Source organism: Bactrocera dorsalis, chromosome 3 (assembly GCF_023373825.1).
Source record: "Bactrocera dorsalis isolate Fly_Bdor chromosome 3, ASM2337382v1, whole genome shotgun sequence".
In the NCBI taxonomy this organism is placed as follows: domain Eukaryota; kingdom Metazoa; phylum Arthropoda; class Insecta; order Diptera; family Tephritidae; genus Bactrocera; species Bactrocera dorsalis.
The window spans coordinates 64463401-64480058 of NC_064305.1; the positions used below are offsets into that span (position 1 = coordinate 64463401).

The 16658-nt window shown below is 37.9% G+C and overlaps 1 protein-coding gene across 1 annotated transcript in view; it reads right to left on the reverse strand.

The window, feature by feature from the left end:
* LOC125777068 (GTP-binding protein Di-Ras2-like) overlaps positions 1–16658 on the reverse strand; it is a 53626-nt gene that overhangs the window by 24026 nt on the left and 12942 nt on the right. Inside the window, exons 3-4 of the mRNA XM_049450956.1 lie at positions 13965–14074; positions 1396–1559 (exon numbers count right to left, since the gene is read on the reverse strand). Coding sequence (XP_049306913.1) covers positions 1396–1559; positions 13965–14074 — 274 coding nt within the window. The remainder of the gene's footprint in view (positions 1–1395; positions 1560–13964; positions 14075–16658) is intronic.

A 16658-nucleotide genomic window follows, 5' to 3' on the forward strand; every position in this document is an offset into this window, starting at 1 on the left:
AATTTCTATGATTTTATGAACCTCTTGTTTGAGTACTTTTATAATTAAAGCTGTAAACCACTGTCTCTTTCGTACTTGTCGCCAATTCGTTAAACTGTACTCGTTCACAGAGTTGACAAACTATCAGTTCACTAAATAAGTTTGGTTTTATATACCAATGCTATTCAGATATTCATGTTAATAAGAGGTGACTTTGAATCTCTACCTATATATCTGCCAAATTTTACTATTGTCGGAATATTAATCATATATTGTTAACATAAGGAAACAACAGATGTTAAGACTGATATGCCTACTTTGGGTAATTGTGACGATTCCGAATTAAATGGAATTCAAACTCCCTGAATGAATTAATTCAAGACAAGACAGCCTCGCAACACTACAATCCAAAATACGTGTGGGATACGAGAGATCCCAAGAGTTGAAGAGGGAAGCGAGACGCATAGGTACACAAAAAAGAGAGAGGTAGAAATGCGTGAGTACGAAGAGCTTAACTAGTTGGCTGGCAGGGCGTATGCTCGAAAATTCTACGAAAAGATGCAGCGACTAACAGAAGGTTTCAAGACCGATTAAGATTGATTAAGTGATTGATGTCCAGAGCATACTAAAATTATAGGGGGAACACTTCTCCAGCCTGATAAATGACAGTGAAAGCATAACTCCAGGAGATGGTGAACCTGATTTCTCAATCGATGACAATGGATCAGACGATCCATTGCCCGACTATGAAGAAGTTCGAATACCAATTACCCGCCTGAAGAACAGCAAAGCGACGGGAGCTGATGGATTACCGGCCGAGCTATTCAAATACGGCGGCGAAGAACTTACAAAGTACTGACCAGACTTAGTCTATTTTTGACACAAGGCAACAGCCTCTCTCCAAATTATTGTTATATATTTGAACTCAAATTCGTAATTAGAATATTTCATCTACTCCGCAGACCTCTAACCATATCAGTTTAATTAAATTTTCTTAATGGTATTAATGTTATATTTAGTATTGCCAAAGTAGCAAAAGTGAAATATAATCAGCAGTTGGAAGACACGGCATATGGCAGAAGAAGATACAAAACCGCCTAGATATTGCCACACGAAGAGCGTTGTAAGATGGCATGCTCATCGTAAGAGGAAGCATAATTTACTTAAAGTTGCAATAAAGTGGTTGCTTGTTGCTACTGGTCTGCCGTACTCACTAACAGTTACACAACGTCTAAGTCGTCGAGCAAGCGGCAAATGCGTGCCACTAAATTTATCTTCGCTTATTTGCATTTTGTGTCTTTTGCAGCCTTCCTGTTTTCCCATTACCACTACTATCTCTGCTGGTGGTACTCCGACTGGCTTCGCTGAGCACGCTCAGTTTGCTGTGTAAATTTGGATAAGAATGAGAGCACTTACTTCTACTCGACGATGCACTAACGTATGCCGAAGAGCGTCGTTTGAGTCCACTTGTACCGTCATTATTGCTCCCGATAGGCAGAAATCGCGATAGTGACAGCAAAGTTTTGAAGAGGTCAGTCACGTTTTGATCCTCTTTGGCGGAGCACTCCAGCACTTTCGCTCTGCAAGTGAGAAAGTCATGTAACTGATTAAAAATAAGGGGTTCAAAGTGGACAATCGTCACAAGTTCATAAAAAGTAGTTATTATTTTTTTTATTATATTATATATTGACATAAAAAAGTTAGTAATGAGAAAAAATATTAACTTCGGTTGCACCAAAGCTAAAGAACGATCTATTTCGAGGTTCCCTACTTTTTTAAAGAAAAAAACAAAAAAACTTCAAAATTAATGGGAAATGTTTATTATCAACCGAAGAACTTTTTTTTCGCTTCGTGGCGACGAGATGTTTTGCCTTAAGCCCTTATTCGAAGCGGAATTGTCCGGAAAGACTTTAGATTTTCCGTATCTCCACAGAAGAAATGCAAACGGTGAGATATCACATGATTTTGGTGACCAATCGCCCCCACTTGAAATTATCTGCTCACCGAAGTGTTATCACAATAATTCCAATCATTGATGCGGTGTTGGGGAAGAATAGCCGTTTTGCTGTAACCAAATATCGCCGAGATCACGAGCTTACATTTCTGGCATCAAATAGTCGGTTATCACCGATGATTCCCGGGTCTACAAACTGGACGAAACCCTTGTTTTTTCTGAGTAAAATGGCATTTCTGGAATTTCCTTAGGTTGCTCTTCGTCTCAAATGTGACAATTTTGCTTATCTACATACCCATTCAGTCAGAAATGGGTCGCGTCGCTGAACAAAATTTGGCACGAAAAGCCCATAAGTGAAACGACGTCTCTTGGGAAGGTCGAGTGGCATCATTTCTTGTACAAGTTGTATTTTGTATCCTCTCAATTTAAGACCTAGACGTAATATGCCCCAAGTCGTTCCATACGTCAGTCCAAGTTGCTGCGAACGGCGCCGAATCGTCCCTCTAGGGTCTTCGTGTATACCCTCAGCTACGGCTGCTATATTTTCTTCATTGCGTGCTGGACATGGTCTCTTCGGGAGAATATTATCCAGTAATAAATGTTTGGTCTCAAGATGGGTGATAGTAGGCCGATTATGCTGACCATAAGTTGAGCGAAGCGCATTCCTTACAGAAGGTAAAACTCCGTAAAAAAGTTGAATAATTTGTAAACGTTGCTATTCAGGGGTTTAAGTCTTTCCGTGATGAAATGCCAAACATTCTACACAAAAATAACATGACATCTTGGCGCGACTAACGCGTGGTCTGTCAAAAAGAGGCTATTGAAAAAGTACATCTAAGTACTTGGATCACCCGTTATTATATGTTTCTGTATCTCTTTCTATATTCATACTAATTAATTTTGCTGTGTCTGTTTTGACTCTAGTTTTTCTCTATGAGTTTCCTGTACGGACTAACATTTCGATTTGTATGATCTTGTTTTTGGTACAAAACAAAGAACCAAGATTAAATTTTATTTTAAAATGTGTAAAACTTATACCGAAATGTTTCAATTGATGACACAAGTCAAGGCTTGCACCGGCATACTGGCGGCCATGCCAGCCAACGAGCTAAAACACTCGTTCAACATGCTTTTGGACCCTGCAAAAATGTGTATTGAAGCAGAAAGAGACTATTTTGATAAAAATAAATTGAATTTGCCAAAAAAAAATTTGATCGGTTTTGTTTGCACCTTGTCGATAGAAAATATTTGAGGTTTTGCACTGCGACTTATGGTTTTATGTGCCCTCTCCTATATCACATATGGCTACAAAGGTCCAGCACTCTCAACAACTCCAGGAGCTTTGTATAAGAGACTATGCCCATGCTGTACAAGTGTTTCTTGAGCCTGCAGTGTTCAGTATAAGCCGCGAAAAGGAGACGAACTTTGTCTCTGGAGAGCACGGTCTTGTTTCTAAAGCTTACAACGTTATAACATCCCAATAGTAACTTGACGTAGCGCATTCCTGTTGTCCCGTTCTCTCCCCACTCTCCCTTCCGTGTGGAACAACTTCGCGTTGGCAAAAACTTCTGCTAGAAGCACAGACGCAGGAAAGCTTTTGCTGCTCAGTTAAAAGCCTACCGAAGACTGAGTATAGGTTTTAATCGGTACTAACTCTTCAGAATCGTCCTGAATATTAATGGAGTAAGAAGTAATCATACGATGTCTGAACCATTCAATATACCTGCTACAATAAGTTTCCGGATTGTTGTTAATCGAAAACTATTATTACTACTATTTTAAACAAATTATGAAATATCCATCACTGATAAAAATTTGTATTTTTGGAAACCTTGAGAGACTCACAAGTTTGAAAGATTTCTGTACAAGTAAACAAAGTACATAAGACACGTAATACTAAAAATATCTTTTACACAAAAGTTCGTTAACTTATTGCATTGCTACTGAACGAACCTTTATTTCTAATTTCTTTTTATTGCCTGACTGAAAATACTATCAACCATAACTCGGAATATATATCTACAATTTTTGCAAACAAACACACATACATATGCAGTTCCGTGCCGTCATTGTCGGCCTTCAAAGCTACACAAGCGCCAATCGAAAGCTGGCGATTATTATTTGACACGCCTAAAAGCAGGCCAGCGGCAATGAACAAAAGTGAAACGAAGCAGCACCGCTTATAGATTGAGGGAGGCAAAACTTTAGCTAGTACTAACGTTGTTTATCTCTTGTGGTTTTATGCCACACGCGATTTTTTTCTGATATTCGCATCAAAATCCAGCTTAGCAGCTTTGTAATTGTAAATCTCGAATAGAATGCATTTAAATTGTATTTTTAGTAATAATAGTAAAGTACTGTGACCTAAAATTACTACAATTTGAGGTTATAAATATAGTATTTCTAATCCAGCCCTTACACCTACAAACAGCTCAACCTTTACCTACTTTGGAGCCATCCATAGTTTGGTTGCATACTTATTTCACCCACTGTTGCAAGCCACTAGTCGTAATACTTTGAAGTATCTAGGTACGCATACAAATCGAGGCTGCTAAGTTTTACCTCTTCGGCGCTCTAACGCACTTGTTTCGATAAGATCCTCAAATATTAAATTACAAATTACATTTCAGGTAAGGTATACTATTCACTAAATGATGACGGCAGTCGGTGCCCTCGCTCGTGCCATTTACGTATATGTATGTATGCCGCAGAATGTCGACGTAATCATTGAAAATTTTTTAAGTACTTAAGTGGCTGTTTAATGCTGTTGGCAACTAACTGTTTCACTTTGCTAAATTGGCAACTGGCAGCTACTTCAGGCAGTGTAAACCGCCATTGTAGAAATTAACATGAGGCACCCGTAAACATACACACATATACATACAATACAAAAACCGTCGTTGATTTGACGACGCAATGAAGGAGTCAAGTGCCTACTTTAAACTGTTATGTAGACAAAGTCAGTGCATAAGTACTGAAAATAAAGCCAGTAAAGGCGATCTTAAATTCGGGATTCAGGTCATCTTTATTTACTAGTCTTTTTTACATACATAATTGCCTTAAAATATTCTAAGATGTGAGAATTTAAGGCTACTATTTGTAACGGGTGATACAGTAGAGGTACTCTTTACAATAGCCTCTTTTTGTCAGATCTGCATCGTGTCAAGTTGAAAGTGTACACGAAGACCATTCGAATGTGGAGAGTCGATTGAGCGCCGTCCGCAGCAACTCGGACTGACGTATGGAATGATTTGGCGAATTTTACGACGAGATCTTAAATGGAAAGCGTACAAAATACAGATTGTGCTAGAACGGAACCGTGACATCTCATCAATAAATGAATTTATTGAGAGAACACTTCGGTGAGCAGATCGTTAGACTCTCCTATTCCTGTGAGAATATGTAAAGTCTTAAGTGAATGTGAACGATCCCGCTTCGATTCAGGCTTTAGAGAAAAACATCACTCGAGTCATTTGCCAGTCGAAATGCTCGAACGAGACATTGGAAAATTAGACTCAACGGATAAACGCTCTGAGACGTAGCCGCGGTCAACATTTGAAAGAGGCAATTTCAAAAAATAATGCCAAAGAACCTTGTTTCGAATGATGGTAATGTTTCCTCATTAAATTTGAAATTATGTGTTTTTTCTTCAAAAATGTTTATTATTTTTGTGTAGCCGTCATTAAAAAAATTGTTGAGGCATGCACTGCGAATGCAAGGAAGCAATGTCTACTATCTGATGGCTGGGTAAAATTAATTAACTTATTTTAGGAGCCCTTTCGGTTGCTTTGAGTGAAAAGATTTCGGCAGAGAACAATGTATTCTCGAATCTCTGTAAGCTTCCCGCACGAGCTTTAACAAGATCGGCATAGCCAAGCTTGGAGTGGCTCTGTACGCTTGCTTGAAGTATAGAGTTGACATTCTTTGAACTTTGAGTTCCCGATTTGTCCTTGACATCGGACATTACAAATCATCCATAAGAAAAATACTGATGCACTCGAGCTTAAGGTAACATAACCTCAGCGACCACTGTGGAAACATGTAGCTGTTGCATTGGTAGACTTTCACCGAAACAAAGCCGAACATTTTGCATATTTAACCGTTTGCCGAACTTTAAAATTTCACCAGCCGTCAATATGTACTTAGCATTTGAAAATTTGATTTTGTTTATTTGTCTGTGTGGACTTGACATGCATTTTATTTTTGCATGAGAATATTCGCCGCGCGCTGGAAATACGGACACAATTTTATTTTTACGAGTTCAAAATTTCTAAGTCTACCGTCGACCGAACTACACACACGTGCAAGCAAAGAAACATTTACATAAAAGGTCATTTGAAAAGTCCCCGGTTTGACCATATGCTTTTTAGTTAGTCCTAACTTTCAAAAGACATGTGGCAAAAATTCATGAATTGGCCTTCGAATTGCATCCGCATCTACCGCATTTTCCAGATCTGGCCATCAGTGAGTATTTCTGTTCTCAGGTTTCAAAAGAAATCTTTCTGGGAAGAACTTCTCGTCGAATGAAAAGGTGATCGACGAAACTGATACCTACTTTGAAGCTAAGAACAAATCTTACTACAAAATGGAGGTAGTAGTTAGATGGTCACTATAATTAATATATCACCCTTGAAGGAAACAATGTTGAATAAGAAAAAACAAATTTGTCAATAAAAATGTGTTTTACTATGGTATACCGAGGACTTTGCAATTGATCTGTTATAAAACCTCTGGCGTCAGTTTATTGGTGGTACAAAATTCCTATCAACTACGCAGCACACCTACAAAGTTACTAACAACGTCAATGTTTCTCTAACGACGAGTTGTAACGGCAACGGTAAGGCCGTGCAGCGTTGCGCCGTAAAGTTGTTGGCACAAAGTTGCTGCTATGTTGCGGGCGTTGGTTGCTGCGCTGATCGATGCAGAAGTGGATTTTGAAACTTTCGCTTGGACTGCAGGCGCTTGCGGTTGTTACTGACCTAACACGCCAAATGTGGCTATGCAGCAATTCCCAACAACAACAAACTTGTAAACAGTTTCAAATACTCTATGTGTGTGTCTCGGTGGGTATGGTGTCTGCTTGCACAGCATTCAACAGCTGTGCAACTGGTTGAGAAACTTAAAGTGACCATCAGCAAAAGCTCGACGAAACGTGCAATGGTGCAGTATTGAACACGTAATAGAAAAGAGTTAGGTGTATTAGTACCTTATGCTTTGGCACAGAGATTATAATTGGCCAGATGTTTACAGTAAATATTTGTGCCAGACCGACTGGACACCTTTTCGCCGCAGAACTTAAGTGAGTATTCTAATGTGAGTGGATTGCGAGCTACGTAGAGTGAAGTCATAGTCATTTAAAATTCAATTACTTATGTACTACTAGAACTGAGTTTGGGTGCGTTTTCAAATCACATTAAACTTTTCATATTTCTGCATATGACAGAGAGTAGGCTTCTTGCTCCCAACACTTCACCTTCTGCTTTTGGTCTAACGACATCTGAAGTGTCTCTTTGCTCGACCTATTTTAATTAATATAGATAGAATCAACACAGCTGATACAAATTATTTTTTTTAGCTGTAACCGGAATAAAAATACACTTATGTGAGATCATGGTGGTGCGATGTAGGGAATTGCCAAGCTCAGAAGACAATTTTCGTGTTGTTTTTCAAAAACCGAAGGGAAAAACTATAGGCTCATTACTTACTACAGATTCGACCTTTTCTATAAATGCCCACTTATGATTTGGGACTCACATCAGATAATCTAAGTAAAATATTTTGTGTAATCGAAATTGTCTGAGGTTGGATATAAAAATTTTCCGTTTAATGGATCTAAACTAATGCATATTCTTGAATAATGTGCCTGGTGCTAACAGAGATGGACAGCTAGAAATTTCTTCGTCAAGTTCATGATTTTGACAACTTCGAGTATATTGTCACTTCTAAAGAGTAATCCATTTTGAGGTTCATACTTTTTTTTTTAAGAAAAAACACAAAAACTTAAAATTTAGTGAAGAAAAAAACTATTAAACAATATTGTCAACCATCGAGGTCGAGCCAGAATATATTTAAGCGAATGCGCTCGCTTTTCGGCTAAATAAAATTTCACAGCAGTGTCAGTGTTTTAGAAGCTTCCAAAATTGTCAATCCAATTAAAATTTTGACGCTACTCAATGTGAGGGGAAGAGCTGAAAACTGGTATAAAATACACTGCGAGAAAAACAGAGAAAAACTTATTGAATTTCGTGCAAATTGGCTTTTTTTGTATTTTCCACACGCAAAAAATGCAATGAAAGATTTGTTGTTGTTGTTATTATTGTATTTCATTCCCTTTTTGCTTGTGCGTGCGATCGTGTGTGTGTGTGCTGTATGCGCTGACCTGTGTTTGCGATTTTTTCACCCATTGTATTTATAACGATTATTTTTGCGTCCAAAACTATTGTTTCACGCTTGCGTTGTTGTTTTTGGTGTCTTTTTGCTAAAAGTTTTCGTGTTTTTTTTTTATTGAACCAGTGGCTATATATTTTTAACATGTCAACAACAATGTATCAGCTGGGATGCTACAATTACCAGCGTTTCAACACCGAAAAGCATGCTTCGCCAGGCAGAATGCGAGCCCGAAATAAAGCCACTGTGTGCTTGTGCTGTTGTTGTAGTTTTTGTATGCTGCGAAAGCGATTTTTTAAATCAAAAACCTATTACAATTCTTAAGGTCATTCGGTTGTACTTTTTTTTTTTTGATTAAATTCAATAATTGTTTTTGCTTCATCGAAATTGTTTACTTTGTTGCTTGAGTTATGAAGATTTTGTTATAGAAACTAATGATTAAGTGGCATATTTGGAAATCAGACCCTCTTTCAATCTGATATCAAATAGTATATTTCTGCTTTTAATTTTAAAGATCAAAATCGAAGACTGTTAAGAACAATTTTGATAAAAAAGGGAGTAACTAACGCTTGAGTCTTTGCTGTTTATTAAAACTATTTGTTTTGTTCACAAAATGAGTATTTCTATCAAAAGTGACTCGGAGATTGAAAAAAATAATTGCTCTTCTTGCAAATCTAAGATGCATATTACTGGAATTTTTCATAATCTAAGTAAATTGTAATACATTTGATGACTCGTTCAAAGATTTCGACTGATAACTGACGAATGACATGGGTGATGTTTTGTTCCAAGGCTTGAATCGAAGTGGGATGGTCCGCATAGACTTTAGATATCCCCACGGAAAATAAGTCTAACGGTGAGATATCACGTGATCTTGTTGGTCAATCGTGAAGTTATCTACCCACTGAAGTAAAGGTATATGGACCGATGATTCAATTGGCCCAGAATTTTTTCTGGAGACAATTTTAATGATGGCAGCAGTAAACTCCAAACATGATAAGGTTCTTGTTTTTTCTAGAAAAATACTTAAGATAAGGAAGCAATAATTATGCACATTCGCGCTAAATTCGCTTAGTGGTAAAACCGTCAATTATGAAGAAGAATAAGAAGAAGCAATACTCTAACTTTGTGATCACGTGAATAAAGGAATTGTACAAAGTTATGCAGTGAGATCGTATTTATAGACTTTTATGTACAGTCCTCTTTGAAGCCAGACGAAAAAACCTCTGCTTTCAGACATCATCTCTCGGAAAAAATCCCCTAAATGTAACACAAACCTGCGAATATGCTTTATTTCTGTTTCCTGGATATCTCAAAGTAAGATATCCGAAGTGTATTTGCATTTATCTAGCAAAAGCGAGACATTCGAGGGATAAGCGTTAATATGATTCTATCTCAATTTCTTCCAAGCAGCTGATGCAACTAGCAAGCGATAAGATGTTCAATCTTACTGCATGGATCTCGAGCGGACAGTGTCCAGTTAGAATTATGATTACAACCATTCAAAGGTGACACTTTCTGGGCCAGAAATTCCTTGCCTTGGGCAAATAAGGACTAAGTGTGTTGGCGAAATTTACAACTCATGTTAGTACCGTTATGTGGTGTCACAGTATGTCCGCAGGCATGTCGACGTCCACAATACGGATTAAAAGTTGAGGACGATATATAATGGTAAAATAGCATATCGTGTGGTACGTGTAATAATAAACATGCAACGTCGCCAATTGGTGGCAACACTGGGGCTGTGAACCAATTAAAAAACGTGTGTGTGTGCACCCGCATTTGCCACTGTCTACGCTTTCTGCCGTTACACCATTGTCTGCATGCGGACTTTTGTTTATTTACGTATGGCAAACGGCCATTTTACAGCTGATAGCTGCGCGCTTCGCTGCCGAGTAACTGCACAAACACTTACTCACACATACACGCCCATATATATATGTATATAAATATGCAAGGACACATTGTTTACTTGCTGCACGCAAAGTGATCGTTTGTAAGCGGCAATTTGTGCCGAAAATATATTGTAAATTTGGTACATGCACACCGTTATGTCGGTGTCAGCACCTGAGAGTCACCAGTCGCATCAATTTCCACCATCGCGCCATTAACTTTGATGTCGGCTCGGCACCCTGGGGAGTTAGGGATTAAAAACTTGATTTTTTTGTGGCAGATTGCATTGCCGCACGTTGCATGTAACTATTTACCATTATGTGCAAATATGAGTGTGCCACTTGGAAAGTATGCCTGTCGTTACTGTTGAACCACGTGTTCGTGGCAAAATCGCTTTAAATGCCAAATATATACCGGGTGCTACAATCGCTTCTTAATTTAAATAATTCCTCGATTAAAGTGACAGTAATTACCAAATATTGTGGTTGTGTAGTCGCAGGAGCTGCCAGCTTTTCAAAAGCTCCTTCAACTTAAAGCAGCTTTAATATATTTAGTGCTACCACCGATGCTCTAGCCATAATCGCCCAACACGGACAGTAATACGAGCAACCATGGATCTGTTTCGCGCCATGTTTACACAATTGGATAATGCCACTCCTCATAGACTCCATATTTTGCGCCCCGAAGACACTCAAGTCGCTTTGAAGCAGAGTATCGAAAAAGACACGAATGAGTTTCAAAAATCAAGGCAATGTTGACAGTTTTCTTCTTTGCGTCAAGCTATTCGTAAGAAAAGTCGGAATTATGGGCTGACAACTCTTGGCTTTTGCACCACGATAATGCACTGTTGCATACCGCATTGTTTCTTCTTGAGTTTTACGCCAAATTGTCAACCAATATTTTATTCGCAACTACCGTATTCGCCTGATTTAGCACCGTGTGACTTCTGGCTACTCAGAAAACTCATGCTCTGGTGAAACCGGCTTGGAAATTTACTTTTAAAACTCCTCCGAGGATTGAAAAAAACGTTGGCACAACTGTATTAGGGGATTAGTTTGACAGGGATGACATGGATTTTTAAGTATTTTTTACTCGTAGTATTACGTTGGTCTATAAGATAAAAAATGTGATTGTTACCCATTCGGTTTCTTCGAATAATAAATGTTCAATTCTTCTGCATTACGAATTTGGGAGTATAAAATATTCTTTTGTACCCGATCCAAGCTCTCCTTAGTTGTATTATATTACACTCGTAGGTAGTTTTATCTGATAACTAACAACAACCGGATGTTGGTGCCTTATATTGGGTTGTCAAAAAAGTCTTACGGTATTTTCACTAGTTGGGGCTGAAAGCGCGTAGTTCTTGTTTTATTTGTCGCATCGGGTCATGCTAGACCTTTTTGGAAAGCTCATTTCACCCGCTAACACGTGTTTGATTGATTGTCGTTTCTTTTAAGTCGTTCGTAAGTTAAAGCGTCGCAAACATGGAGCAAAATAAAGAGAAATAACGGCATATTTTACAGTACTTCTACGATAAAGGCAAAAATGCATCTCAAGCCGCCAATAAATTTTGTGCAGTTTATGGACCCGATACAGTTTCCATTTCCACCGCACAACGATGGTTTCAACGTTTTCGTTCTGGTGTAGAGGTGGTCGAAGATGCGCCACGCTCCGGAAGGCCTGTCGTCGAAAATTGCGATAAAACCGCTGAATTGGTCGAAAGAGACCGGCATAGCAGCAGCCGTAGCATCGGTCAGGAGCTGGGCATGAGTCATCAAAAATTCATTTCAATTTCAATAACAATAAAAAAAAATTCAATTAAAATACCGCCAGACTTTTTGACAACCCAATATCTGCCCATGAGCAAAGTTTATAATTTAAATATTTTAATTCCAAAGTCTAAAAAAGTACATTTTTTTATCGGAAAATGTTATCAGAGCTATATGAAAAACAAGTAAGGAAGGGCTAAGTTCGGGTGTCACCGAACATTTTATAATCTCGCATGATAAAGTGAGAATCGAGATTTCATTATCCGTCATATACAATTTTTTTTATTTTGCTGTATAATTAATTAGAATTAAATTCTGAGAGATTTACCGATATTTTCGGTGAAAAATTAGGTTAGGTTAGGTTAGGCACTGAGTTCTTCGTGTTCGATATCAGGGACCTTGAAAAGTTATAGTCCGATCACGAAAATTTTTCCACAAGGGATACCTCAGCTCAAATACCGTATTTGTGTAAAGTTTTATTCCGCTATCATCATTGGTTCCTAATGTATATATTATACAGAGAAGCCATCAGACGTTATATTGGAAGAAGGCGTGGTTGTGAACCGATTTCACCCATATTTCGTACATGTCATCAGGGTATTAAGAAAATATTATATACCGAATTTCATTGAAATCAGTGGAGTAGTTCCTGAGATATGGTTTTTGGTCCATAAGTGGGCAACGCCACGCCCATTTTCAAAAAAGCCTGGGTGCAGCTTCCTTCTGCCATTTCTTCCCTAAAATTTAGTGTTTTTGACGATTTTTGTTAGTCGGTTGACGCACTTTTAGTGATTTTCAACATAATCTTTGTATGGGAAGCGTGGTTATTATCCGTTTTCTTCCATTTTTGAACTGTATATGGAAATGCTTGAAGGAAAACAATTCTGTAGAGTTTGGTTGACAAAGCTATAGTAGTTTCCGAGATATGTACAAAAAAACTTAGTAGGGGGCGGGCCACGCCCACTTTTCAAAAAAAATTACGTCCAAATATGCCCCTCACTAATGCGATCCCTTGTGCCAAACTTCACTTTAATATCTTTATTTATAGCTTAGTTATGACACTTTATAGGTTTTCGGTTTCCGCCATTTTGTGGGCGTGGTAGTGGGCCGATTTTGCCCATCTTCGAACTTAACCTTCTTATGGAGCCAAGAAATACGTGTACCAAATCTCAATTTTTACTCAAGTTACAGCTTGCACGGACGGACGAACAGACGGACGGACAGACGGACGGACGGACAGACAGACATCCGGTTTTCAACTCTACTCGTCACCCTGATCACTTTGGTATATAAATATAACCCTATATCTGACTCTTTTAGTTTTAGGACTTACAAACAACCGTTATGTGAACAAAACTATAATACTCTCTTTAGCAACTTTGTTGCGAGAGTAATAAATAAAAATATTGCACTGTTATGAAGCCAGTCACAAACTTTTTTTATTAAATACTAATTTACCATATGGACCACCCTGCATATGTAGTATGCACTCATTCGAACATTTATTTCGCTTTCGTTGCTATGCTTAATCAAGCATATTAACTGTTATCGGCTACAACATATTTATTCCAGCAATTTGCATAACTGTATCTCCGTCAATTGAAAATCGCAGCACGCTCGCCCACAAAGGATGTGTTCGTATAAACAAATTTCTTTTCTCATCTTAACGTACACGTTAATTCAAAACACAATTTTGTACATTTAAATACTCATACACACACACTATCAAATGTGTTACCGACCGCAGGAGGTGGGAGCCGTTTCGGATTTACCACATAAACAAACCGAGGCAACGCCATGCAGAAAGCAAAATGAAAGATGTATTGAAAATTATTTTTTTTTTCAGACCATAAAACTGCAAACATATGCCGTTATGAGGGGTAAAAATATTCAACACACCTGCGTTACACACACACATGCACACACAGAGGTAGACGCACAGACTTATGGTTGTAAATAAATTTAGATTTGGCTGAACTCACCTTAGACGCGGCAATTCACAGTAGGCCCAGTCTCTGACTTCTTCCAGTCGCACCTCTCGGTGTGTATTGGCCAGATCAGACTTATTGCCGGCGATAACAATGGGAATATCCTTTGGCAGCAGCAATTTTTACCATGAAAAGGAATAGAAACTTAAAAAGTGATGTATATTTATACCTTTGTGTTTAAGTTTAAATGAAATAGCAGTAAATGCAAATCTACTAGTAATGGACTGTTTTTGAATTTAGAACCGAAAGCAAAAACAACTACGCTAAATCGTTCAAAAATCAAGGCGATACATATCTTTGTCTAAAATATTTCTCTTTTATTAAGCATACAGGTATTTGCATTATGGCATCGTACAAAGCATAAACGAAAAACTAAAAATTTCTGAATAAATAAATATAAATACTCATAATATGTCTCAAATAAAAACAAGTTCCGAATATTGACAACAAACTGTTGCGAAAAACAAGAATTCAAAGGTGTTGTCCCAAGAGAAGTAATTCAAAGGCATTCCTTTATGAACTAACCCTAAGATTCTTAGGATCTACCTGCAGATATAAAGCACTAATATTCGTATAAGCTACACGCAGGTAAATGAAATGTGTAAGGATTTGTGCAAAAGATTCCTGCAAAAGTTACGCCCTCAATAACTATTAATATTAGTAAGCCTTTCTACCTGCACTCGGCAGGCAGGTGGAAAATAAAAGTAATATCCTCGGCGGTACGACTATAAAAACGGGACAATCATGCCACACAACTATCACTTTCCGTCAATCGCTGCCATTGAACAGTCTACAACGCTTAAAATGTTTGAAATGACAAAAACTCATATCTCAGCATTCGAAAAGCTGCTACCAACGCATCCAGGATCGCTTTGGTACACCATTTTCTTACAACGCAACGAAATGAAGGCTGGAGGTGATCCTTATTTCGAAAACTCTTTGGGATTAGCCAAATCAAAATATGAAAATATCAAACCAAAAATTTATCGACTAAGGTCTGATGAATACCCAATACTTAAACGGAAGCAATCGTTCCGCAACCGCTTGAAAAGGGAAGTAACAGTTGCAAACTCGCAACAGGAAAGGACACAACAGACGCGGAAGGAGTTCGACGATTTGCAAGCATACTGCAACCGATTGAAAGTACCAATTTTAAATATGCAGCTCACTGCTCATGAGATGGATACGCTGCAAGCTATGGAAGATGATAGCGAGGAATGGAAAGCCGTAAAAGAATTATTTGTTAACATATTTTTTATATATAAAGAACTAGACCGACTAGATCTCGAATGCGAAAGAAAGGTAGCGGAAGGAAACTTTAATTATCAATCGTCTACAAGCAGAGGTGCATATTCTGAACAAATGGCGAACCCATCCAAACGCAATAACGAAATCACGACAAGCGAACCGAAAAGTGATGAACAAATGCCAAGCCCATCAATTGGTATTCCAAACGCAGCATTAGAGGAAAAAGTGTTCAGAACTATGAGAAATGCTGCTCGCTGGCCGCATGTGCAGAAGGACGCAAATCGAAAAAGAGTTTCACAATTAATGAAGTTGCCGCCACGAAAAACAAACAAATCGATTCAGAGAAATTTCCGCAAAAAATTATCACTTCTGATCTTCAAAAAGACCAACTCGCAAACGGAAAACTACGCAGAAAAAATAATAAAGGAATCCGGCTATAAACTAAAAAATAAAAAAATATATAATTGCAATAAAAGTTAAGTTAAATAAGCTGCTGGTTTAATGTTGAGCACACAATTTCTGATATATGATATTGGGTAGTCGAAAAAGTCTTTTCGTATTTCTAATCAAACGTCAAATGATTTTCTTTTGTACTGAACCAAATGGATACCATTTTAGTCGACCACTTTTTGTCATTTTTCTGGTAGAGACATTATTCCATCACTGTAATACTTTTCTGGTTTCCCGGCGAAAAACTGCGACAGTAATTTTTAAAGGCTTCTCTTGAAGCCAACTTTACTCCATTAAGGGAGTTCCGCATTGACCGAAACAAATGATAGTCCGGATGGTGCAAGGTCAGGGATATATGGTGGATGCATCAAAACTTCCCAGCCAAGAACTTTTTTGCCGCGCCATCAAAAATATGTGTTGTCTAGCCGTTGTGTTAATGGAAGACGAAGCCCCTTCCTGTTGATCACTTCTGTTCATTTTTTTTTTGATATTTGAATTATAGAACTTCAAAATCGACGAAAACTCATTCATGATTAATTTCAAAGATTAATTGTTTATCCAACCGTCAACTGTCAGTTGTCACTCCAAATAGTCTATACAATAGAACATTCCTCAATGTTAAGTGACATTTACCAACCTGCACACAGAATTTTTTCTTTCTTTTTTGTTTTTTCTTCATTCAGCATTGTTTTTCTGCTCTACCACATATCACATTACTTTTCATTGTAGTTAACAGATTGTTTCGCTTATAACTGAAAGTCACGGTAAGCCGACTTATTTGCACGTCAAACTGGCTGTCGCGAACATTCTAACTAGGATATGTATGTTTGAAAAACAACAACAAATTATATTGTAAATTGTTGACACACATCTCGGTGTTAGCGTATGTATGTGAGTGTGAAAATATGTACTTGTTAATCGAAATGAATTCGTAATAATTTTTTTTTTTGTCATTGACGGGTTAATATTGCAATTTGAAGGACTTTTCCA